The sequence below is a fragment of the Mirounga angustirostris genome, unplaced genomic scaffold (genome assembly GCF_029215605.1).
Source record: "Mirounga angustirostris isolate CCGP_5_RB_7025 unplaced genomic scaffold, mMirAng1.0.hap1 SCAF_1, whole genome shotgun sequence".
NCBI classification, from domain to species: Eukaryota; Metazoa; Chordata; class Mammalia; order Carnivora; family Phocidae; genus Mirounga; species Mirounga angustirostris.
This window is the reverse complement of record NW_026991709.1, coordinates 199,710,551-199,734,980: the sequence shown is the minus strand read 5'-3', so window position 1 is coordinate 199,734,980 and position 24,430 is coordinate 199,710,551. Positions and strand designations below refer to the sequence as shown.

The 24,430-nt window shown below is 50.8% G+C and overlaps 1 protein-coding gene across 5 annotated transcripts in view; it reads left to right on the top strand.

The window, feature by feature from the left end:
* KLHL18 (kelch like family member 18) overlaps window positions 1–23,691 on the top strand; it is a 51,951-nt gene extending 28,260 nt beyond the window's left edge. For 3 of the 5 annotated variants that reach the window (XM_045862557.3, XM_054504806.2, XM_064596941.1), the window contains 9 exons: window positions 2,148–2,278; window positions 4,927–5,067; window positions 8,996–9,194; window positions 11,577–11,737; window positions 12,977–13,113; window positions 14,497–14,734; window positions 17,869–17,973; window positions 19,453–19,564; window positions 20,474–23,691. In XM_045862557.3, the coding sequence (XP_045718513.1) occupies window positions 2,148–2,278; window positions 4,927–5,067; window positions 8,996–9,194; window positions 11,577–11,737; window positions 12,977–13,113; window positions 14,497–14,734; window positions 17,869–17,973; window positions 19,453–19,564; window positions 20,474–20,860 (1,611 nt within the window). In that variant the 3' untranslated portion in view covers window positions 20,861–23,691. The remainder of the gene's footprint in view (window positions 1–2,147; window positions 2,279–4,926; window positions 5,068–8,995; window positions 9,195–11,576; window positions 11,738–12,976; window positions 13,114–14,496; window positions 14,735–17,868; window positions 17,974–19,452; window positions 19,565–20,473) is intronic. The other 2 variants (XM_045862558.3, XM_064596944.1) reach the window with 2 other exon arrangements.
* The last annotated feature ends 739 nt before the right edge of the window (window positions 23,692–24,430 follow it).

Below are 24,430 nucleotides of genomic sequence, written 5' to 3'. Positions count from 1 at the left end.
GGGAGAGCAGACTCCCTGCTGAGCAGAGAGCCTGATGCGGGACTCAATCCCAGGACCCTGAGATCATGACCCAAGCCCAAGGCAGACACTTAACCAACTGAGCCATCCAGGCCCCCATCACAAGACATTTAAAGCAAGCCTCTAGCATAAAAGACAGAGACCAAAGCAAATGAGGGAAAAAAGAACTCAGAGGAAATAGTAAAAGCAGGGAGGAGGAGGAGAAAAAGAAGAAAAAATTTAACTATAATATCTTGAGAGAGGTTAAAGAAAATACAGCATTCATGAAAGATGAATAAGATTCTTTCAATAAAAAGTGGGGTGGGGGACCTTCAGAAAACAAGAAAGACCTCTTGGAAATTAAAATACCATAGCCTTATAAAAAGCTACAACACAGAAATATTGAAAGATAAAGTTGAAGAAGATTCCCAGGAGATAGACCAAATGAAAGAGGTGGGAAATGGGGAACAGGTGAAAAAATGCAAGATCATTCTAAGAGGCCTAACACCTGACTCATGGAAATTTCAGAAGAGAAAAAATAGACAATAGAGAGGAGGAAATTATCAAAGAAATAGGATGGAAAGGTATTCCCAGAACTGAAATAAAGTCTGTAGATTGAGACAGCATGATGCATGAAAGGACACCAACACCAAGGTATAACCCTGTGAGAATTCAGAACTCTGAGGATAAAGAGAAAGCACTAAAAGCTTCTAGAGTGAATAGTCACATACTAAGGGTTAGTGTTCAGAAGGGCATTAAATTTCTCAAAAGCAACAAAGTAGAAGACAATGGAGCAATACCTTCAGAATTCTGATAGAAAAAAATATTCCCAACTTAGAATTTTATAGCCAGCTAAACTATCACCCAGGTTGAAGGCTAACAAAGACACATTCAGACATATTGTGCATATGCCCTATGATGGTGTGATATAATGAGAATGTGTATTTGGAGGGCACCTGGGTGGCTCAATCAGTTAAACTCCTGCCTTTAGCTCAGGTCATGATCCCAGGGTCATGGGATTGAGCCCTGTGTCGGGCTCCCTGCTCAGCGGGGTGTCTGCTTCTGCCTCTGCCCCTCCCCCTGCTTGTGCTCTCTCTCCCTCTCTCTCTCAAATAAATAAATAAAATCTTAAAAAAAAAAAAGAGTATGTATTTGGTCTTTTTCCCTTGTTCCTGGCACAGAGCTTCTAAAACCCTTGGAATTTCCTGAGTGGTAGGGGTGATAAGAGCATCTTTTATTATAATATTCAGTCTTTGCTCCCAGTTCCTGACACAAGAGCTTCTAAAACCTTGGAATTTTGGGCGCCTGGGTGGCTCAGATGGTTAAGCGTCTGCCTTCGGCTCAGGTCATGATCTCAGGGTACTGGGATCAAGTCCCGCATCGGGCTCCCTGCTCCTTGGGAGCCTGCTTCTCCCTCTGCCTCTCTCTCTCTCTGTCTCTCATGAATAAATAAATAAAATCTTAAAAAAAAAAAAACAACCTTGGAATTTCCTGAGTGTCCTTTGTTATTCATAACAAACCTCTTTCAACCACACCTGAGTTTATGCCAATAAGGTGACTCTCTCTGGACCCCTGGATAGTTTTCAACATGGGCCTGGTTGCCAGAGGGGGCACCCATGTGATTAGACTTGTGCCCACCATGGCTGCTCTGTCCTTCATCCCCACGCGTTCCCCTATTCAAGTCTGGTTTTGTTTCTCCTTATCTCTACCTGTCGCTGTGTATCTACTCTTCTTGAGGAGCCTACTGTCAGGAGCTCCAGCATTCTTGGACAGTTTGTCTCCTCCATCTGGCTTCAGTAAAACTGGGATCAGGATAATGTGTTAGACAGTCAGGTCTCTGAGTTGGCGGGGAGTCGGGAACAAGGCAGTGCGACTGCCATAGAAGGAAAAACTACCACTGGAAGCATTCGGGCTTCCATTTTTTTTTTTAACCATTTTAATGCCTCATGAAACTGTTGTTTACGTTCTTCCACTGCAACTGAGTATGTGGAATTGAAGCTCTCGGGGTCTCCATGATAAGCCCAGCTGTCATGTACTGGGATGCCTCCAGTACCATTGCAACGGGCAGAGGCTTAAGCCGGGGAAGGGGCCGGTTGGGTTTTGTATTTGCCTTCCTCAGTATCTCTCTTTATGTTTCACTTTGCCCACAGATTGGGGACCACAAATTCAGTGCCCACCGGATCGTCTTAGCAGCCTCAATCCCGTACTTCCACGCTATGTTTACAAATGACATGATGGAGTGCAAGCAGGATGAGATTGTAATGCAAGGAATGGACCCCAGGTACTCAGTTCCTCCACTGGGTCTCTCAGTCTGCGGGTTTCCAGGCGCAGCTTCAGCCCCGTGTGTGGTGCTGTTGGCGGGCCCGTGGCGGGACACAGCACTATTAAAGTAACACGTTTAATAGGGACTAGCGTCCAAGATATTTTTTATAACGAGGACTGGGTACAAAGGCGGTGAAAGGGTATCCTCTGCACTTTTCTGTGCTAACCATTATAGCTGGCAAAATAGTTTTCCAAATAAGTGTCTTCATTCCATACTCTCCCCGTCAGTCTAGAACAGTGTCATCCGTTCAAACTTCTTCTGCGCTGATGGGAATGTTGTGTTTGTACTCTCCAGGATGGTAGCCACTAGCCAAATGTAGCTACTGAGCACTTGGATTTTAACTGGTGGGATTAAAGAATTGAATTCTACATTTTACTTAATTTTAATTAATTTTAACATAATTTTAAATAGCCATGTGTGGCTGGTAGCTACTATATGGGACAACACAGATTCAGAAGATGGGCAAAATCGTGGTTATTGGATGGTTGAGAAAATTGAAGCCCAAAGAGGCCAAGCCCAAAAGTTATCCCATCTAAATGTCTTTCAGTGTCCAAGACAGCCCTCCCTAGCAGTTAATTGGTCTCAAATATCAGTCCTGCCGAGGCTACAAAATTCTGCCCTAGATGAATTTTAGGGGCAGGAGGCAGTACGATAACTGCTGAAATCATGTCATTCAGGCATTTCCTTAATGTTGTCCTGACATGTAAAGTCACTTACTACTGGACCCTCTTCGTGGAAATACCTTCCTAATGACTATATGAAGACTTTATATAAACATATTCCATAGTATGCCCTTTTGGGCCTTGAAAGGGAGAAGGATGTTTATGTGACATTCTGTGTTTGATTTTGCTGCAAGTCTGTGAACTGAGCTGCATGTTTATAACCTAGGCTGTGTCCAAGGGTCCACTGTGTCCCTGCTATGTGTGTGGCACTGTTCTGAGGGCTGGGGATGCAGTAGCAAACAAGACACACGGGGTGACTCGGGGCAATGACATTCTTGTTGGAGGAGAAACAGTGAACAAAGCAGTGAGTCGGCAACCTCACCCAGTAACCTGTCATTTGTTGCCTACCTTCTTAATCTCAGAGTGGTGGAAACGAGGGCTAAAGGAGCCAGGAAACCGGGCGCCTGGGTGGCTCAGTCGGTTAAGCGACTGCCTTCGGCTCAGGTCATGATCCTAGAGTCCCAGGATCGAGTCCCGCATCGGGCTCCCTGCTCGGCGGGGAGTCTGCTTCTCCCTCTGACCCTCCTCCCTCTCGTGCTCTCTGTCTCTCATTCTCTCTCTCGCAAATAAATAAATAAAATCTTTAAAAAAAAAAAAGAAAGGAGCCAGGAAACCGTAGTACCCTCTGGATGATTGAGAGTGATCTGCCCCACACGTGGAGAAGATTTATATACCCACTGCAAGGTAGATATCTCAGGCCAGCTACTTATAAGGAAAGACACAGAAGTGGGTCTGCAAGGGCACTTGTATGCTCTCTTCTCTGAGGTCTGTATCTGAAGGAGCTGTGCTCATTACCATGCACAGTCCAAGTGCTTCATTTAACAGAGGTAGACTGGGCACCTGCTATGTGTGCTGCCATAGGCACTGAGCTGTAGCACTAAGAAAACAGTGCCTCTAATTGTGCCAGCTTTCTAGTCATGGGGATCTGGCCATAACCATAACCACACACGTGCATGGTAGGGCTGGCAAGTGAAAGCGAGGCGAGAACAGTAAAGTGAGCGATGGTGGGGGTCTGTGTCATACCAGGGTGATCAAGGAAGGCCTCTGTGATGAGGTGACATTTGAGCCGAGACCTTAATCGAAGTGAGGGAGTGAGCCGTCTGGTGACAGAGCCATCCAAACGGAGCAGACTGTACAAAAAGGCCCTGCGGTGAGGGTGTGTTCGGCATGTTGGGCTAGAGTGAGGGTTAAGAGTGGAAGGTGATGAGGTCAGAGAGCCGGAGAGGGGCCAGACCACATGCAGCCCTGAGACAGAACTTGGAGTTCTTTCCCAGTGGGAGGCAGAAAAATTTGTCGGCATCTCATTCTGGAAATGTATCCCAAAGAAATAAAAAAAAACGCTATTTATGATGGCAATAAGATGTTATTAGCTATGGGGCCTACCAATAAAGGAAATAAATTACGGCATCTACATGTAATGTAGATGTAATGTACATGCTAACTTAGCATGTAATTTATGTTTACATGTTGAAATACTATATAGCAGCCACTAAAAATGATAAATATGAAGACAGTGTAGCAACGTGGGAAAGGACTCAGTAAGTATTATGTGATTATATCCCTATCCATTTATGCATGCAGGCAAATAGAGACTAAAAATGAACCCAAAAAAGTAACCACTGTTGACTCATTTAGTAGTGAGATTGTGGGTACTTGCTTTCTCTTTTTAAAATTTTCTGTAATAAGATTATTTGGGCAGTAAAGACAGCTTAAGAAGTAGAATGACTCTTCAACTCTGGTGAAGTCATTATTCCTGTCGTACAGATTCTCGAAGGGCATGGGCTAAATGGGTTTTAGAGCAGGGCCCACGCATTCCCCAGGTAGTCATGTCAGCTCAGTGAGGGCCAGAGCCTCTGAAGCCGATCTTTTCTGTCCTTTCTCTAGCGCCCTGGAAGCTCTGATCAACTTTGCCTACAACGGCCACCTTGCCATTGACCAGCAGAACGTGCAGTCGTTGCTGATGGGGGCGAGCTTCCTGCAGCTGCAGAGCATCAAGGACGCCTGCTGCACGTTCCTTCGAGAACGGTGAGGCCCTGGACTCGGCCCATGGCGGGAGCGCGCCCAGGTCGTTCCTGGAACCCCTGCCGATTCGCTCACTCTGGGCATACTGAGTTTTATGAAGGGAGTGAGCCAGGGAGCTGACTCTTCAAATCGCTGTGGAGCAGTGCCCAGTTCTTTGGGGTGAACCTTTGAGGAACATATTTACAGACCGCTGCCTGTGCTCTCTCCTGGCCTGACATGTACCTCTTCTGGTCCTCCAGTTTGACCAGTGCTGCTAACTTAGCTGACTGTGCTCACCAAACCGATGGATTCCGTACTGCCTCACTGTTCCACAGCCTGTCTCCATCTTTGTGTAGATCCTTCCCCCTCCTGGAATGTCTTGACTTCTTTTTCCTTCAGCTCTTTAGGGGCCCACCCAAATATGCTCTCTTAGGGTAAGGACCATGGAGTATATCCCTACCTAGGTCCAGTGTTCAGCAATGCCCCTTTGATGACTGAGCTGATAAGAAGGCTCTTTCTCCCCCTCAAGAAGGGGAGCTCTTAGCCATAAGGTCAAAGCTGCCTCTTGAGCACTAGAGACTTGGGGGTGCAGGTTAGTGCTGGGCTCCACACAGTCTCTGTCTCTGGTGCTCTACGAGGCTTGGTCTCCACCTGAGCTACTGCAATCACAAGGTCCCTGGCCTGAAGACCAGCATTCTTCCTGTCTCAGATCTGCCCTGCTGAACCTCATTTCCTCTTAGAGCTGATCTCTCCCTCTCCCATTCCGGCTCCACAAATCCAGCTCACTCAGCAGCTCTGTGGACCCCACCTGCTGTCCCCATCCTGCCCCTGTGGTGCTCATGGACATCACTGAGCACTGCTGTGTGTGCAGCTAGTCTTAATAACCATGGTAATGATGCTTAGCATGCAGGGCACGCCGCTGGGTGCAGGGTGAGTGGTTTCATCGTAGGTCCTGTTTCAGGTTTTACAGGTGAGACCGCATAAGGACAGTGTAGCCCCAGAGCCTGGCTTGACCCTGCGCTGGGATGCCTTCTGGGTCAGGCTGGAGAGATGCATGTGGGGGGATGTGAGGCACACTGGCTTTCCTACGCACTTGTGAGCTGCTTAAGGATACAGACCAGACTTGGTTTCTCTCTCTGTCTCCACGGAGCTCAGAATGATTAAGTAGGCATTCTGGAAAGGATTAAGTTGGCCACTCTCACAAGGGGACAACAGCTCCACCTAGGGGGGCTTTTGAGGTCATCACTCTTCATACTGGACCTAGCCTCTTTACAAAGGAGTGTCACCCAAAAGATGCTTAGAAAAGTGATTTTTAGACCAGTGGAGTTTTTACATGCATCAGTGACATTTTAGGAAGATGTACTTAAGCACAAAGCCTGACATTATGAGTCTGTCCTTGACATTCTTCCATTCAGCCCTGCAAGATCCCTTCTGAAGCCTCACTTCACACCTTATTCCTGTCTTTATTCCTTCCCACGGGCCCCAGAGGCTTGACCTGCTTTCTCTTTTCTTTCCAGTAGTTACCATCACTGCCTCTCTTCCTTGGAGTGGTTCTCCCTGAGCCTGGCTGCGGAGTGTGTTAGGCGGTCCCACCTGCCCCCTTCCTATGTGCCCGTATTCAAAGACAAGCATGTGGGCCCTTTGTTGTCAAGCTGTGATTACTAATGGCTTGAGAGAAACCATTCTGAGCGGTAGTGGGAAAGATAGGACTTTCCAGAGGACAGAGAAGCTGTAAAGCTCTCAGAGTTTTCCATGAGGTTGGGGTTGATATTTTTCTTGTGGCCCCTTTCCAAGCCTTCAGATGTATGGGCCTCCTTGTTTTTAGGTGAGTACTGGAGCTATGTATTTTCCAAAACTCTTCTCTCAGAATTGAATCAGAACATCAGATACATCAGTGAACCAACCCAATGACTTATTTACTTCAGGTCACTGCTTCCTGCATCTGATAAAGCATTACATCTTATTGTGGCCTCCCTGCTGACAAAGTCAAGAAGGTGGTTGCCAGTTGTGAGGTGGCTAATGGAAGATGTGGGTCTCTCTCTGCCCTTTGGGTTCATTTTCCCTCTTACCTTCCTCCGGCTTGGCTCCTGAACGGGGCCCTCTCCTGCATGGTAGCCCTCCCTCCTCCTTCCCCCCTGGCTGCCTCACAAGCAGGCTTCCCACATCCCATCCTCTTTGACACGGAAGCCCAGTTCAGTTGAAGGTGTGTTTTGCTCTCCTTATTATACCAAGCCAGTCAAAGAGAGCCAAAGGCGAGGTATAGGAGTCCTAACCTGAGAGCCAGCAGATGGAAATGTGCTCCAGGCAGCAATATTGACCGTCCTGGCCCACGTCTTTGGACTCTATCCAGTTCCCAGTCCGTGGCATCTTGAATTGATGTCGCTGTGGTTGCAATCAGTGAATCACATGGTGTAGAGGCCCAGGGAAGGTTGAGCCTCATATCTGCCATATGTGTGTAAAGGCCTGTAAACAAGTCTCATTCAGTCCCTGTAAGTGCTCCAGGAGAAAGGTGGTATTTGATGACTGAGCCGACATTCTGACCTTGAGCGCTGTGTCCCTGACTGGCCATGCGGCCTTACCTAAGTGTTAGTCAGTGCTCATGCTTCCCTGGCCTTTGTGGAAATGCACATAGATTTCCAAAGCCATGAACAGAGCCCGTTCAGGCTGGAAGGGAAGCAACAGCTTGTGGAATTTAGATTATCCCAAAGGCAGGCTCCTGGTAGACTCTGCCCTTCAGGTCTGCTGCTGGGGAACAGTGGTGATTGTTGGCTAGTGAGTATAACTCTGCCTATAACTTTAAACAACGTGGCGGGAAAGGAAAGCAAGCAGTCCAATAAAGAAAACCTGTGCGGTTTCCATCTGATAAATACCTTCTCCCTCCACGGATTATTAGTCACAAAGTCAAAATAAGAAAAGCTTCAACCCCAGAATCTCTTGCTGTCACCAAGATTTCAGAACCACGTTGGGTGCATTTGGGATTTTGTCAGATGCAATAGTAGTAAGAAAAACGACCACGATGAAAATTAAGACAGCAGCTGACTTCACGCCAGGCACCATGCTGAGTACTTTTGCCACATTCTTGCTTAATCGTGGCCACAGCTGTAGGAGCTGGCTAGCTCTTGTCCTCACCTTTTTCCAGGTGAGGCTGTTACAGACACCTGAGGAACCCTCCCATGTCACCTGGTGTGACGCAGGGCCTGGATTTACCCAGACGGCCCCAAGGAGGGCAGATCTGCCTCCGGGTCGTGGGAACGCACACGGGGTTCAGTCTCCACACCACCACTTGCTTGTAGAGGGCTGGGAGCACATGTCTTAGTTTCTCTGAGCCTCAGTTTTCCATCTAAAAGTGGAAGTAACGACTACTCTGCAGTGCTGTTGAAAAGATTCTCGCTGGCAAAGTACTGGACGCATTGATGGTGCTGAGCGAGTGGTAGCTACCGCTGTTGTTCCTGGGAGTCGAGTTAGACCATAGAGCTTCTTGCTTTTTACAGAAGATGATGTTAGAGAAGTCATCTCTCCGCATGGTTTAAACTCTCATTCTACAACTTCAGTGCCCGCGTGGGGAACAGGTAGATGTTTGACCAAGAACGTCAACGGCTGAAGGAAAGCAAACAGTATGTGTTCTCCTATTCTTCTGTCCTCAGACCTGCTTCCCAGACTTGCCAGAGAACTCGTCCCACCAACTCATCCATTTCCTCTCCTGCTCCCAGAGGGCTAAATTACTAAAAACACACACTGAACACTAGGTCCAACAGGCAGTGTCTTCATTTTAAACCTTCACAATTGAGTCCCTGAGCAGCGCACCTGGAATCATGCACGGAGTTTGCAGCCAAGCTGAGAGCAAAGCAGGGTTTTCTCCATTCTGTAGCTCTCCCTAGAACCAACCTGAGAATGACCAAACATACCATTCTTCCTCTACATTTTTTCTTTTCATCTTTTCTTATGCCAAAAGTCTCCACCCCAAAAATTGCCTGGGTGTCCGCCAGTTTGCTGAGACCATGATGTGCGCCGTGCTGTACGACGCGGCCAACAGCTTCATCCACCAGCACTTTGTGGAGGTGTCCATGTCAGAAGAATTCCTGGCCCTGCCCTTGGAAGACGTGCTCGAGCTGATGTCTCGGGATGAGCTGAATGTAAAGTCAGAGGAGCAGGTCTGTAGAGCATGGTAGCCATCCGCAGGGGATTCGGGGGCTCCTGCTCTTTCTAATCTTTGTTTTCTATTTTTTTTTTTTCCATGAAGACCATGTGTGTGCAGTTTGTTTATTATGGGTTTGTTTCATTATACTGTGTGCCTGTTTCATGAGAACTTTGTATCCATTTCAGTGTCTAACATTCAGTGGATTTTATCAACATTGCACCCCTTATTCTTAGATGTCGGCTGATTTCCAGTATTTACTATTAGAAGTAATGCTGCCTCGAACTGGAAATTAGCATAGATAACGCTTTCAAAGAGTCTTATTCTAAAGGAGAGCAGAGCACTAGGGCAATCACTGGGGAGGAATATGAAGTTGGAAGGGGTTGGTTGGTTTGTTTTTTAAGGTGAGCAAAATGGCAGTACATTTGACTACTGGTGGGAATTTTCCAGAAGAGAGGGAAGAGTCAGTGATGCAGGAGGAAAGGGAGAATGGCTGCTGACATGACATTCTGGAGGAAGCTAAGAGGAGGCCGGCTTGAGGGCACGGGATGTCCCTGCTGGGAGCACCAGCCACTCCTGTCCATCCCCACAGGAGGGAGAACCTCCACAGCCAGGGGCACAGGGAGGCGCAGGGTGGGAAGGGACATGCTGGCAAATTCTACTGACGTTCTCTTCTGGCATGTGTCTATTTTCTTACCTGAGAATGAGAATCGGGAGGAGGGTGAGAAATGTGAGGAGAGATGAAAAGTCGTGAGCCAGCCCTCTGGGAGCGGGAGAGGAAATGGATGATACCAGGGAAAGGAAGAGGGGCTTGGTGGGAAGCAGGGCCTGACGAGATTAGCGACCACAAAGTTAGAATGGACCCACCAGGGGATGCCTGGCTCGATGTGACTCGATCTTGGAGTTGTGAGTCTGATCCCCATGTTGGGTGTAGAAATTACTAAAAAGAATAGATAAACTTAAAAATTAAAAAAAAAGAGAAGAAAGGACCAGCCAGCTCTGTCAGCTGCATATGCTAGCGCAGGTGCAGAGTGCAGGTGGGGATGAACTTAGAGAGCTGGACCTCACCAGGGTAGAGACTTTTTCGAGGTGGGCGTGATTAAGGGAGGAAGGCGCACAGCATGGGCACTGAGGGCACCCACCTCAGAAGCCGTGGAGCCCATGCTGGGTGAGACGGCGGGGAGGAGGTGGGCCAGAGGGACCCTGAGCACGAGGTTGGGAGAGAGGGAGTAGGGTCAAAAGCCCGTTGGCATCAGTTACTGAGGGGAAAGGACTGGAGGTGGTGGTCAGCACCGGCAGACTGAAACTGATTGAAGAGGCGAAGCCTTCTTTGAATGACTAGGGTCCTCGAAGGACAAAGAAGACCTCTTCCCGGGGGTGGTCAAGAAGAGTGTGAATAAATGAGAGTGCAGGGTGTTAGCAGTCAGAGAGGAGCAAAGGCGATCCCTTTGGTCAGCAGAGGTGTGGCGCAGACACATGAAGAGGACCGTGAGGAGACGTTACTTGGAGCAGAGGGTGGCCAGGGCTGGACAGCGAAGGGCTTCGGTGCAGGGGTGAGACGCTTGGACCTGGCCCTGCAGATGCCGGGAGCTCCTCTGCGGCAAGGCCTCTGCTGGTCCAGTCGCTGGGAAAACTATCCAAGGCCCCAGGCAGAGCAGCTTGGGATGCTTCCGCAGGAGGAGCCCCAGGCTGTTGGGAGGTTAGTCCCAACTCAGCTCATTTCCCTAATGTCCGAAGAGCAATAGTAAAGGGGGCCCTGAGTGTGGCCATGTGGGCACTCCAGGTGCAGGGAAGAGCCCCATCCCAAGAGCGAGCCCTGTCCCAAGCTCTCCCACTAATGAATATGACCTGGAGCAGCTCACTTACCAGTTATACATTGGATCCCAGGTTTTAAAGGGTTGTACCCTTGTGGCTGGAGCCTTTGGCCAAGCTCCAGAGAACATCGATCTGGAACCAGGCCTTAAGGAAAGGGGGGCAGGTTTAGATGAAGAGGAGGATATGAGGGACCTTCGAGGTAAAAGGGACAGTGTGCACAGAGAACTGACCAGCCTGTGAGAACAGAGGGTGGAGGGGTTGAGGAGGGAAGACAAGTGGACAGTGTGGGGAGATGCACAAAGGAATAAGGAACCAAGGGCAGCTTTTCACTAGGAGGACGTGATGAAAGCCAGGAAGCTGTTAATAGTCACTGAGGCTTGCCTTTCAAGAGGCTGGGCCAAATGGGGCAGCTTGGGGAAGTTTCCAGAAAGCAGTGACTTCAGGAGATAAGTAGGAGGAAAGATGTATGGGCCCGAGGGACTGCCTCAGTATAGGGAGTGGAGGGATTGAGACTGGGGGGCCCGGGGACGTGGCCCCTGGGAGCGAGGAGTAACTACACGGCTTGCACTCTCTGCCATGGCAGGTCTTTGAAGCTGCGTTGGCCTGGGTCAGATATGACCGGGAGCAGAGGGGGCCCTGCCTGCCCGAGCTGTTGTCCAATATCCGCCTGCCCCTCTGCCGGCCCCAGTTCCTGTCAGACCGCGTGCAGCAGGATGACCTGGTGCGTTCCTGCCACAAATGCAGGTGAGCGAGGGCCGGCCTGCACAGGATGCTGCCGGGGGTGTGGGGGGAGCGGGCAGGCAGAGAAGAGAACTTGGCCACTTAGGCTGTTTGTGTTCCAGCTCAGGGGCAGAAGGATTTGGAGTGGTCAGTCCTAATTCACGGCACGCAGATTGATCTGCCTTGTGTCTAGAGCCTGGAAGAGCCCGAGTCTGACCCCTTGGGCAAAGAAGTATGCCATGAGGGAGCATCGAGGCAGAAGGGGCTTCCTTCCCTACACTCCTTGAGGATTCCTAGCTTCTCCAGGAGCTGACTTAGTGGTGACTCCCTGGGGCTCCTTGTCCTCTCCAGGAAACATTAGTCAGTGCACTGGGCCTCAGGTGGGTTTGGGCCCGTCCACAGTGATGGGCAAGGGGGGACATGTTTACCAGCATGAGAAACTTTTACCCAGGGTAAATCAGTGATGACGCGGCACAGCAGAGCTCCCAAAACAGCTCAGAAGGCGGTAGCCGCATAGGAGGATCATTATAAAAGTAGAACAGCAAAGGAAAATGTTCACCTTCCTCCAGACGGCTTGCCATATTCACAGCAGGTTCAGAGGAAGTCAGTGGCTGTGTGTGAGCTGTATGAAGGTGTGTGGCAGGAGAGGGTGGAGGTGCGGCTGCAGGTAGGGGGACCCCGTGACAAGCAGTCTCAAGGGGGCTTTTGGAGTTTGAACTTCATTCTGTAGGCAGTAGGTAGCTATCAAAGGTTCTTAGACAGCTTGGGCTGTAGTGTGGAGGGTGGATTGGAGGACTGGAGAGGCAGGACTGGAGGCAGGGCCATCCGTCAGCAGCAGTCAACTTCTGCTGCCACGGTCTGGGTGAGAAATGGTGCATTGCAGGGTGCGGGCCAGATGGATAGGAAGGAAGAGCTGGGTCTCAGTGGTGACAGGGTGCAGGCTGCTTGTCGAACCTCCCCAACCCCAGCTGTTGTAGCCACCACCCTGTTCTCCTGCTAGGTGTGTGCCTATTAGAAGATACTCATTCTGATTACTCTAGCTGAGGTGGGCTCTGCTCATCTGCCCCTCTGATTCTGAGCATGTTTCAGTAGCTGTGTGTGGTTCCCCCTGGACTCACTTGGGTTCAAGACCAAGCCTTCCAGAAGGCTTTTCCTCCCATGTTTCCCTTCCAGTTGGGGGTGGGGCAGCCAGACTCGGAAATACGAATGTAGACCACGTGGGGAGAATACCTCCTTGTCGTAACATGCGACACCTTATTCCAGGGACCTGGTAGACGAAGCAAAGGACTATCACCTCATGCCGGAGCGCCGGCCCCACCTGCCGGCTTTCAGAACTCGGCCTCGCTGCTGCACGTCCATCACGGGCCTTATCTATGCCGTGGGGGGCCTCAACTCAGCAGGTATCTTGCACCTCCCCTTTGCAGGGCCCTGTCTGGGATTTTGTGGATAAAAAGGCACCAAACAACCTGACCTGGTCCTCTGATCCCCTCCTTTGTGTGTCACACCCTGATCCCTCTTGATTTGATACAGCTATTATACTATGCAGTGAAAGCATGTCAGGTATGAATACCATCAAATCAGAATATCAGAGCTAAATACCAGCCCTGGAGAGAATGCAGTCCAGGACCCAGCTGTTACCAGGCTAATCACGTTTGGTCATATGGATCTCTGGGGTTAGACTGTATGTCGTCACCATAAGAAGGAGAATTCTCCAAATACACGGTCATCACTATCCATAATACTGCTTTCTCTCCACCTGCTGCCTCCCACGCAGAGCACACATGCTTTGGAGTCGGCATGTTCTCGGCAGCTCTTACCCAGCCAATTTTTCAGGCAAGCTCATGAGGCCCCCTGCCCTCCTGGCCACCCAGGCACCACTGCAGGGCAGTGGAGATTTCATGGGGAGGACAGTGTGGACTCCTGAATCTTGGTGGCATAATGGCAAAGGGTGGAGTCACCTCCCACGTGAAGGCCGGCTTTTTCTCTGGGTTAGTCCAGGCTCATGGAGGGGGGCAGGTGGTGGGCAGTCCTGGGCAGTCTCATTTTTAATGGAAGCTTAATGAGAGATGGGTCTGTTTACCAGTCTGTTTACCATATGCTTGTTAACCATGTGTCCTGGAAAGGGGGTGTCCTCAGCTAGTAAACACTGAAGTGTGGTAGGTGCGAAGTGCCCCACAATAGAATAAAACAGGGAGGGGGGATTATTTTATTTGATCAAAAAAAAAAAAAAAAACCCTGTTGTAAATGGTAGGGTTGGAATCATCATTCCTGGCTACTGTAACTACTATTTATTGGGCACTTAGTGTGTTCTAGAACTATGCTAGGTGCTTTGCCTATTCTGTCATTTAATCCTGACGACAACTCTGCCATAGAGATTATCTCCATGTCACATGTGAGAACAGAAGATGGGGATACAAAGCACCTTGCCCAGGGTCACACACTAGTAAGTGAAAGTCGGCAGGGGGACCCATGCCCTTCCCTGTGGGCGTGCCTCCTGCACTGGGGAAACAGTGTTCCATCTCCCTACGGCTTTGGCCTTAAGTGGGAGGCATACCTCATTGCAGTTTAAAACTGCCCTCTAGAAAGTGAATGCCTCCTGTCTGATTCTGATTTTCCTTGAAGAATTCAGTTTGAGGTTAGCACGGCTGAAGCGTCTTAGTGGGCCCATCTGGCTTGAGTATTTCTGTGGGAAGAACCGATAGAGTCAAGTCGAACATTCCATGTAATCAATGCCCAACAGCTGTGATCTAAACACGTGGTCTCATTTGTTTTAATTTGAGTAGCAAATTTTTATGCAGGTGATTCCCTGAATGTGGTGGAAGTGTTCGACCCCATCGCCAATCGCTGGGAGAAGTGCCATCCCATGACAACAGCCCGCAGCCGCGTCGGTGTGGCTGTGGTGAACGGGCTTCTCTATGCCATTGGGGGTTATGATGGCCAGCTACGGCTGAGCACTGTGGAGGTCTACAACCCAGAGACGGACACGTGGACCAGAGTGCGGAGCATGAATAGCAAGAGAAGGTATTCTGGAAGCCACTCGTGCAGCCCGAGCATACACACTGAGCATCTGGGGAGTACCACACTAGACAGGCAGGGGCACATAATAATACAAAACACAAGCCGGCCTGGGAGTTTCCTGCAGCCAGGCCAGCCACTCCCACTCCCGGGAGTTCAGCCCCGTCTGCTCAAAAGTAAAATCCTTGCCTTGTCCTTTGAGGAGCTTGGGGAGATGAGACATGGACATGTGGAAGTTGTATTGTTATTTAAGTATCAGATAAGAATGGAAAACGTATGTTACGGAAGATTCTAGAAGGCAAAGAAACTGGATGGAAACATCTGGAAGATTTCAGGGAGGAGGTGGGATTAAAGTTGAAACTTGAAGAATAAGGAGGATTTAACTTTATTAGTGATGAAAGGACATGAGAAGTGTTGTCCTTTATACTCTCTTCCCCACCCCCACGCCACCCCCCGGATCTCTGCCACACATGTGCTTCTGCCACCCTGGGAATATGTGAGCCATAGCAACATGCTTCACTTCAGTCACCCCGCCTCCCCCCACCAGGTGTGAGCACATAGGTGGACCAAGTTCATGTCTCTTAACACACTCAGATACTTGTCTCCTCCATCCCTTGCCTGCTCAGATTTCCTGAAGAAGAGTTAGAGGGCATCCGAATGGCGCCTCCATTCAGCCTTCTCAGTGCTCAAGTGCTTGAGTCTTCCCTTCCGTCAGACATGTGTGGAGCATGTGCACGGCTGGGCTCTGGAGAGGGGGGGATCGCTGAACAAGGTCTTCTCTTCTTCTGCCTTCAGTGGGGCCACGCTGGATCAGCAGTTTCAAGTGGCGCTCAGCTTTCTCTTCCGGGGCTGACAGAGGAGAGGAAGTGGTCTGTACCCCTATAACCAGAACAGTTCTGCATTTCTGTCTCACGAATTGAGCTTTCTTCACAGATGCCCAACTTTAGGGGGAAAGTTACATGAGTTGTTTTTGAAAGGGGCAGTTTGAAAACCACTGGGGCAGATGCTCTTAGAGGGCCTTTCTGTTTTGTAAATTCTGTGGCCCAAGCATTTGCCTGATAGGCTCCTTTGTCTGGACCCGCTGTGGGTTTTCTGTGTGTAAGATCAAGCAACTGCCTGTGTGGCGAGGAAGAAGAAGTGTCAGGCCAGGAGGTACACAGACCACGTTCTGCAGTGTTAGTGTGTGGCCTCGGGCCAGGAGGAGTCTGCCTTTGTACATACCAATAAGACTAGATTCACAAAGGGTCACAGTAGGTTTGTTTGGGAAGAAAAGAATTTATATACATGATCTGCTCTTCCCTGAGCTAACAGTCTTGTGGTTCCTTCCCCCGCCCCTCTCCCTACCTCAGAGCTTCCCTTTTCTGCTCCTTGGGTGCCTTGCAACCTTCATGGCCTCGGATGACTCATTACTCCATTTCTCCAGCCATGAGTGCCCTTTTTGCTTTCACTGCAACCCGTTGTTCTTCCTGGGGTGTCTGCTCTGGGCAACTTCCTTGCTTTGATGTCACAGAGTTTGGAGTGTTGTCTGGGAGGAAATTCCTCTGGGCACCCCCTTCCCTCACTGTGGTTAATGCCCTGTTATTAGTAGCATGGACCCAGCTCCATTTCATCCCTTTGAAATTACAGGCTGCCGAACAATGTTCTGAGTCACCTCTCTCCTGCCGTCCCACATGGCTCTCTGTCATGCCCGTGCTGACAAGCTCCTTCCTGCCATCATCCTTCCCCTTGCCTGCAGTGTTCCATGCCAGGCCCCCTCCCCTCTTCACACTGGCCTTTACCACTTAGTTAATAGTTAACCTCACTCAGTTTTGTGGCATCTCTTCTCTCTTGTATTGTTGTTGAACTCCTGTGTTGTTACTTCTGTCCACTTCTGGAAGGATAGTGACAGTGTCTAGTGAATTTGTGGTCTTCCCACAGTCCTTGCCTGAGGCCAAAGTCCTTTTCCTCTTCTGGGCCAGTTGAGGGGATCTGTTACGGTGTCCCTAAAGGGACATTGCACGGATCAGTTTGGTTTGCTGTGTACATTTGAAAGGTGGCAGTAAGCCTGGTATATTTTATTTTCCTGTTTGTCGGCCACCCAGATGCATTTTGACTCTTCAGCATCAGATTTGAGAACAGTGAATTGGGCAGCCTGGCAGGCATGTTTAATTTCTCATGAGGCATGGGGTAGAACAGATTATATGATTATGCCAGACTGTGGGGTCTTTGATCTGAGGAGAGGGGGGCATGGTGGGCAGCATGGGAGTCGGCTCGTCTCATTTAAATCCAAGGCCTGCCTCTCAGGCAGCCCGGAGAAGGACCCAACCTCCCCAGCTGCAGCTGCTCATCTGTGCCATGAAGATGGTGCTGCTTCCTTGGTGGTTGGGGTGAGGGGGGCAAATGGCAAGCACAGAGGACCTCCATCAGTGCACAGCGGGAGCATAGCGTCACCCATGGAGCGAAGTAGGGGCCGTCGAGCCACATCTGTCATGAAAAGACATCTGTCAAACTTCACAGTGAATTAAATAGGGAAATCAGGCTAACACAACAAACCCGTACAAAGCACGACACGGAGCATGGTCAGAGTCACATGGAGGAAGACCCCTGTCTTCCAGGAGGTCCCCACTTGTTACGAGGCGACAGGTGGCTTCCCGACACCCCCAGGTGCCAGAACGAGCCCCGGTGGGCAGGAGCTTCGGCTCGCCTCGGCACTGTGGATCTAGGGCCTGGGACGGCACACCTCCTCCTGAGTGCCTCATGGGATCTTGAGGGGTGAATGAGTGACCACGACGACGACAAGTACTGGGATAAAGAAGCTGCTCTGGCAGCGTGGGGCCAGGAGGGACTGATTCTTGCTGAGGGGTCCGGGACGGCTTTGTGAGCAGGAGAGGACGTTGACGTAATGACACCTTGAGCACAGCCAGGTGGAAGGTGAGCGTTTCAGACACAGCCAGGGCGGAGAGGGGGCCCCCCAGGGAACCCCGGCAGGGGGCACTGCAGAGCAGCTGCTTTCTCCTTACTTTTACACTTAGTCTCACACGTGGGGCTAGGATCTGCTCTAGAAAGAGGCAGCTGGTGGTCAGGTGGATCTCCCAGGGAGCGTGCAAGGCTGGCCTAGGAGGTCTGAGGCCTGGCTGCATGACAGCTCTGTCTTTTTTCAGCGCCATGGGGACAGTCGTGCTGGATGGGCAGATCTACGTCTGTGGGGGCTATGATGGCAACTCTTCTCTCAGCTCTGTGGAGACCTACTCACCTGAGACAGACAAGTAAGGACTCCAGCTCCCCTGGGAAAACTGGAACTGGTTAAACAGACAGTATGAGAATGAGAACAGCAGTGTTTTATTTAAACTTCTCAAGGATAGAGAGTATCTTACTCACCGTTTCAGCCCCTGTCGTACCTTGCGTATAATAGGTATTTAATAACTTTTGGTTCAATGGATGAAGGATTGAATAAATTTTAAAAATAAATAGTAGTCTACCTAGGTAGTTGGAGATGTTTATTTAATGCTCTGTACCTCTTTGTTAAATCAGCCCACTTTAATGGGAGTGCAGGTGGAAAGGGATGAGAAATAAATGAACAACACCTTCCAAAGTAGGAGAGGTATGATTTGGGTAGGATGTGATTTAGAGGGGCAAGAAATGCTACGTGGTTGGGTAAGCTTGGAAGACATTGATGTCCGTACTGCCAGAGTTCTTAATTTCCATCAAACATAGTAACATTTTAAGGACTGAAAAATTCTCCGGTGACATAATGCCTGTCACCATCTTATTTTGTGGAATACTCTTTGGAAAACAGCTGGCAAGGTTAGCCCAAATTTTTCATTTCAGTATTTGAATCTTCTCATAAGCCAGTTCATTGAATGGATTCATCAGAATGCTTTTCAGCCAACATTCCATTCACTTAACCAACTGACTGTGTATCAAGCTGGGTGTCTGAGATGCTTAAGTAGCAGCCGGTCCGCTGGGGCCACGGGTACATCGTGATTGTCCTACCCTGGGGGCCTCTGTCTGGAGCTCTTGGGTGCAGGGTGGGGAGCACCTTCATCTTTACCACAGCTGGCAGGGAGAGGCAGGGTGGCAGGGAAGACTTCTGAGAGGTGACCCATCACAGATAGTGGGAGATGCGCATCATAGGCAGGGAGACAGCACGAGGAGAGACCCAGAAGAAGGAAAGTGCTCGTGAGGAGTCAGTGTGGGTGGCACATGGCAGGCGGTGAAAGTGGAAATAGATGAGGCCTGAGAGATAAAGAACCACATAGGGAACTCGGACTCTGCCTTGGAGGAAACAGTGAGGAGCCCCCTGAGGGGCGTGCTGCACGGGGTCGGGATGGGCAGGGTCTGAAAGCCAGGTGGCCTGTGCAGAGGCTGCGGCAGGCTGTCCCAGGGGGAGGCCCGAGCTAGGCCAGAGGTAGTGGGATTGGAGCAGGCAATGACTAGAAGGCAGGCCAGGTGGACTTGATGACCACAGGAATGTTAAGGATGAGGGAGAAGAGAGGCCATGAAAACACTGAATCTGAGTAGGACAGCTAGATGGCCAGTGGTCCCATCCACAGGACCGGGTAGGAGCACGTCTGTAAGAGAGAGGAGCCTTGTTTAGGACATGCTAATTTTGAGTGCCTACAGAGGTGGGGAGATTGTCCAGGATGAGAAGGAACACTGTACGGTTTGCCCCGCCCCTCCTGAGCTGTCCTGGGAGGACGGCAGCTCTGCATCTCATGGCTCCCTCCTCTGGCTCTTCCCTGCAGGTGGACAGTGGTGACCCCGATGAGCTCAAGTCGCAGTGCTGCTGGGGTGACGGTGTTTGAGGGCAGGATATATGTGTCGGGTGGCCACGACGGTCTGCAGATCTTCAGCAGCGTGAGTCTGGGCTCCCCCGGGGCTAAGGGCACTCACTCCTTCCATCTTGGAGAATAGTTTTGTTTTTAAGGAAAGATGTATTTATTTTGGAGAGAGAGAGAGCACAAGTGGGGTGAGTGAGGGGCAGGGGGAGAGGGAGAAGGAGAGAAGCAGACACCCCACTGAATGTGGAGCCCAACACAAAGCTCAGTTTCACAACCCTAAGATCTTGACCTAAGCTGAAATCAAGAGTCGGACGCTTAACCAACTGAGCCACTCAGGCACCACCCCCACCTTTGAGTATAATTTTGAAAGGCAGTTCTTCCGAAGAAACTTCAGCCTTGCCATAACTGGGCAACGCGTCATCTAAAGAGGTTTCAGGCCATCTGCCACGTGCTCGGAGATTCTTCCCAGACTGGAGCCAGTGGGCACAGAGGAGGGGTAGAGTATAGCCATGCCACCCTCACCCTGCCCCGCTCAGTTCTCCGCTGAACGCTGCATGAGAGCTGGCAAAATCCCTGCCCAGAGTAAGCTCAACTATAGACAGTGCGAATTTGCAAATAGTTGTATTCTGGGTAATTTGTTGGAAATTGCATTTATTCTTTAAAAAACCTCAACTGCCATCTGGTGGTAGATCCATGGCATCAGTCAGTGCCGCACTCTGGACAGATTTCAGGAGACCCTGCTCTCCTCCCGCCTCTGCCACTCTATAGCAGCGCATCCTCGGGCAACGCCTTTGTTTCCTGGGACGAAGAACAGAGGGGTCAGAGTGGGCGGGGTCCCTCAATCAGCCCGAGAGCAGGTGTGCCACTGCGGAACGCGGGCCTCTCGCTGGAGTCTGACTCGCGTGGGCCGCCGTGCGCCGCGAGCCCCCGAGCGGCCCGAGCTTTGGCTCCACCCGCCGGACCTGTGCCTCTCTCCCTGCTGCAGGTGGAGCACTACAACCACCACACGGCCACCTGGCACCCCGCCGCCGGCATGCTCAACAAGCGCTGTCGGCACGGAGCCGCCTCCCTGGGAAGCAAGATGTTCGTCTGTGGGGGCTACGACGGCTCTGGCTTCCTCAGCATCGCGGAGATGTACAGCTCCGTGGCCGACCAGTGGTGCCTGATCGTCCCCATGCACACACGCCGGAGCCGGGTCTCCCTGGTGGCCAGTTGTGGGCGCCTCTACGCCGTGGGGGGCTATGACGGACAGTCGAACCTCAGCTCGGTGGAGATGTATGACCCAGAGACGGACTGCTGGACATTTATGGCCCCCATGGCATGTCACGAGGGAGGGGTTGGTGTGGGCTGCATCCCTCTCCTCACCATCTAAGGCAGAGGGGGGGCTGTGGCGGGGTAGGGATCTGGTACAAACATAGGCACTCCCTTCCAGGGACAGGCCCTCTTGGGAGAGGTGGGAGACCAGAAGATGGGGTGAATGTGAGCTCGCTGGAGGTACAGCTTTTCCAGGTGCTTACATCCTCCCTCACCGCGCTGCGCTCGGGACCTTCAAGCCTAGGTCACCAAGGGGCACCGCGTGGGGCAGAGCCCCTCTGGGTTCCGCAGCTGGTGACACGGGACTGCTTTGCTGGTCCTCACGTACACAGGCTCCATCCAAGCCCAGCTCCCACCTGCCACCTGCAGAAGGCCTGCCGTCTGATGCTTCTCCTCGCCTGCTGCTCTCCAGCCATGGTGTGGCCAGTCTGCAATGGGGTGGCTGCCGTGACCCAGCCTGGTGGCAGCTGGGGTGCAGCTGGGGGAGGAAGGACGTGCTCGGGGTGTCCTCGTTGTCTGCGGTGGTGCCCCCACAGCGCCATGCACCTCCCTCTTCCATCCAAGGGCACAGAGGACTTGGTCCTCACTGCTGGGCAACCAGGGAGAACAGAAGCTCTTCCCGTGTAGACTTTCGGGATTTCAGTGAGGTCTTTTCATCTTGTTGAGGAGTAACAGAAGAAGAAGAAGAAGAAAAAAAAGATACTTGAAAGAAACAGACCGAAATTGAAACAAAGAAACACTTGAAAGAAACTGGAAAGAAAAGTACTTTTTTTTTAAGTGAACATTCTTTGGGAGAAGAAAACGTTCAAAGACACTAAAGGCGAATACGTGTTTCAGTGGCAAACCGCCCACCACGAGAAAGGCGGCGTCTGCTCCCACGTTCGGGTCCCAGGGTCCTGAGGCCTCGCACGGCACTTGGGGTCGCCTCTGAGCCCTCGCGTGTCCAGGATCAGTGCACTCTCAACTGGTCCTCTAGCAAGGTGCTCACGGGGTTTGTATTCACACCCGCCATCAGAGGACTTTTTTTAACCGTAGGCTTAGCGAGTGGGCTGAGTTACGGCGGGCCGCTCTTCTAGGTGGGAGTTCCCAGCTGGTCACTGGAGGCTCCGGGTGCCCCTGTGGTTACCTCCCACGGCCACCAGGGCGCTCACTCAGATTCCCCACCCCCACTTTCATTCCTCACCTGACCAGCAAGGAAACAGCAGGTCCGGCCAGATTCTCGCCCATCTGTCATTCTTGGATCATTTTCCTCATTGTGATGCTTCTAGGGTACATTGACCGTTGGTACCTCTAGAACCTAACCAGGGACATGGTCCTTCCACCAGCCATGGCTGGCTTGGTCCAGTAACCTCGTCTACCCTGCCAGTCCACTGCTTCTCCATCCCCTCACCAATTCCAGGGGCCTGGCCTCCCTCCAGCCCTCAGTAGAACGACCAGCAAGGTGGGCCTTAAATTCGAGCAAAGCTGACTTTATGGCAGAGAACTTGAGGCCGAAAGAATCTCTTGCTGCTGCAAAGAACAGATTTCGTATTTCTTCCTCCGATATTAGCAAATGACCTCTTGAAGAGACTCCATGCTCCTTCCTCCTCCCTGGATGGGACCTCAGTGTCGCACAGCGGGACCCGAACAGGAGGACACTTCTGTTACCAGTGCACTGGGCAGTGGGGCTGTCCTTCAACTGCTGCTGCCAAAATCTGGTTTTCTAAAATGCTTCCAGTACAGACTCAAAGAGGATACGGTTCCTTTCACGCAAGACTCGGTCTTAGGGCCCCCTTCTCCACCTGGCTGGTCTCCTGTCCCTTGCTGCCTGCCTGGGGTGTCCTGGAAGCATGTTCAGAAAGGCACAGTGTGGAGCCTGAGACGTCTTTCCCACCCCAGTACCACAAGGTTTACGAGTGTGTGCATTCGCCATGTATCCGGAGGGAAGTACCTTTGTTAGCTGCCACTTAGGAGCTGGGCCTCTGCTACAAGCACTTGAAAATTATGTTTTTATTTTAAAAGACTCAACAATCTGATGCAGTTGAGCCTGGGCTCGTGGTGGAGCCCCAGCATTTCTCACTCCCCCTCGGTTTGCCTACAGAGGTAGACTTGGAAGGCGGTGGGGTCTGTGTTTCCTGTTGGAGAGAAGTGTGTCCATGCCCATCTTGTTATAAGCCCTACTGTGAACTAGAAGCAGTCCTGGCCAGCCTAGGTCGTGGAGGGGTTAAGGATCAGTCAGTGGGCTAACGAGTGGGCCTCCCAGGTCCTCAGGACGGTGGCACAGATTTTGCCATTGAGACTGATAGATCATTTCCCTCATGATCTGCTGCTCTCGTAGTAACCTTCCTAAGTCCGCTGCCACCTCCTGGTGTGGAAGTTAGCCGCCGCACCTGAGGCCAGTGTTTTGATCTGGATGGGCTCAGCACAAGCGGGCCAACACCAGCATTTTCACAGTCTTCAGCAGTCGGCTCCTCAGTCCGAGGGGGATGTTTGCAAATGGCTGGGCTGGCTCTTTGGTGTTCGAGCCTTTCCAGGAGCCCTGTGAAAAGGAGAGTTCTCACCCAAGGATACTGTGAAAAGGGTATAACCAGCGGGTGGGGGAGATGTCGTGCTCAGTGGACCAGCTCTGAGCACAGGACTGCTGTCCTGGGCCATTCCCCTTCCCAGATAACACACACAGCCTTGTCTTCCAGGTTTCACCTGAGAACAAAGCCAGGATGGGAGCTGAAGACCAGCCTTTTGACTCGGCCACAGAGCTGGGCGTAGGTAGAAATTCTGCTCCTCCCACGCCCCCAAAGTCATTGTCCCCCAGCAAATCTTCCTTTTATTTATAGAACGCATGTCTTTTGTGTTAAGAGACCAAAGAGAAATAAAGAGTACACTCCTAATATCTTATCCTTGCTTGTTTTATTTTTTAAATATGAGAAGTAAATCATCTTTTTATTGCCTTCCAGTGAAAAAATACATTGGACAAAGTAAAATGTTCCTGTGAAAATAAGAGAGGAGCCAGATGTATAGCAAAAGCAGTCTTCGGAGAGACGTGTGTGTATTTTATAAGAACGGGTTTGGGTGAAAAACATGCATGTTACTTGCTGCTTTCCAAATCACTCCTCTTGGATTTCCCCTTTTCTTCACTCAGTGCCATAGAACACAAGTTCCCTGATGGAATGCGGCTGGCCTGTTGACCGTCTAGAACCAAAATGTCCAGCTCCTTTCTAAAACTCTGGGCCAGAGATGCTTAACTTCGGTGCACATAAAAGTCACTAGAAAATTCTTAAACCACACATTCATTCATAGATGCCTCCTCGGGGACCTACGGCTGGGGTGCAGCTCGGGGTGCAGTGCAGGCAAATTCCCGTGGTGGTTTGTCTGCTCCTCCAAATATGAGAGAACCCGACTCCTGTGTTTAGTTTCTACTTCTCCAAATACAGCCACATTCCAGAGCTGCCTTCCTAAGATTACACGCTGGTTACTGTGGTTTGGAATGTCAAGAAACTCTTCATTCACACTTTTCCAAAAGTCAGCCATGATCAGTCTTATCCACTGGGTGATGATTATACCTGAATGACCACTTTATTTTTCAAGTCTTTGGAAGGGTATGTCTCTCCCACATAACATCCCATTAGCACATGTTTCACACATAAACACT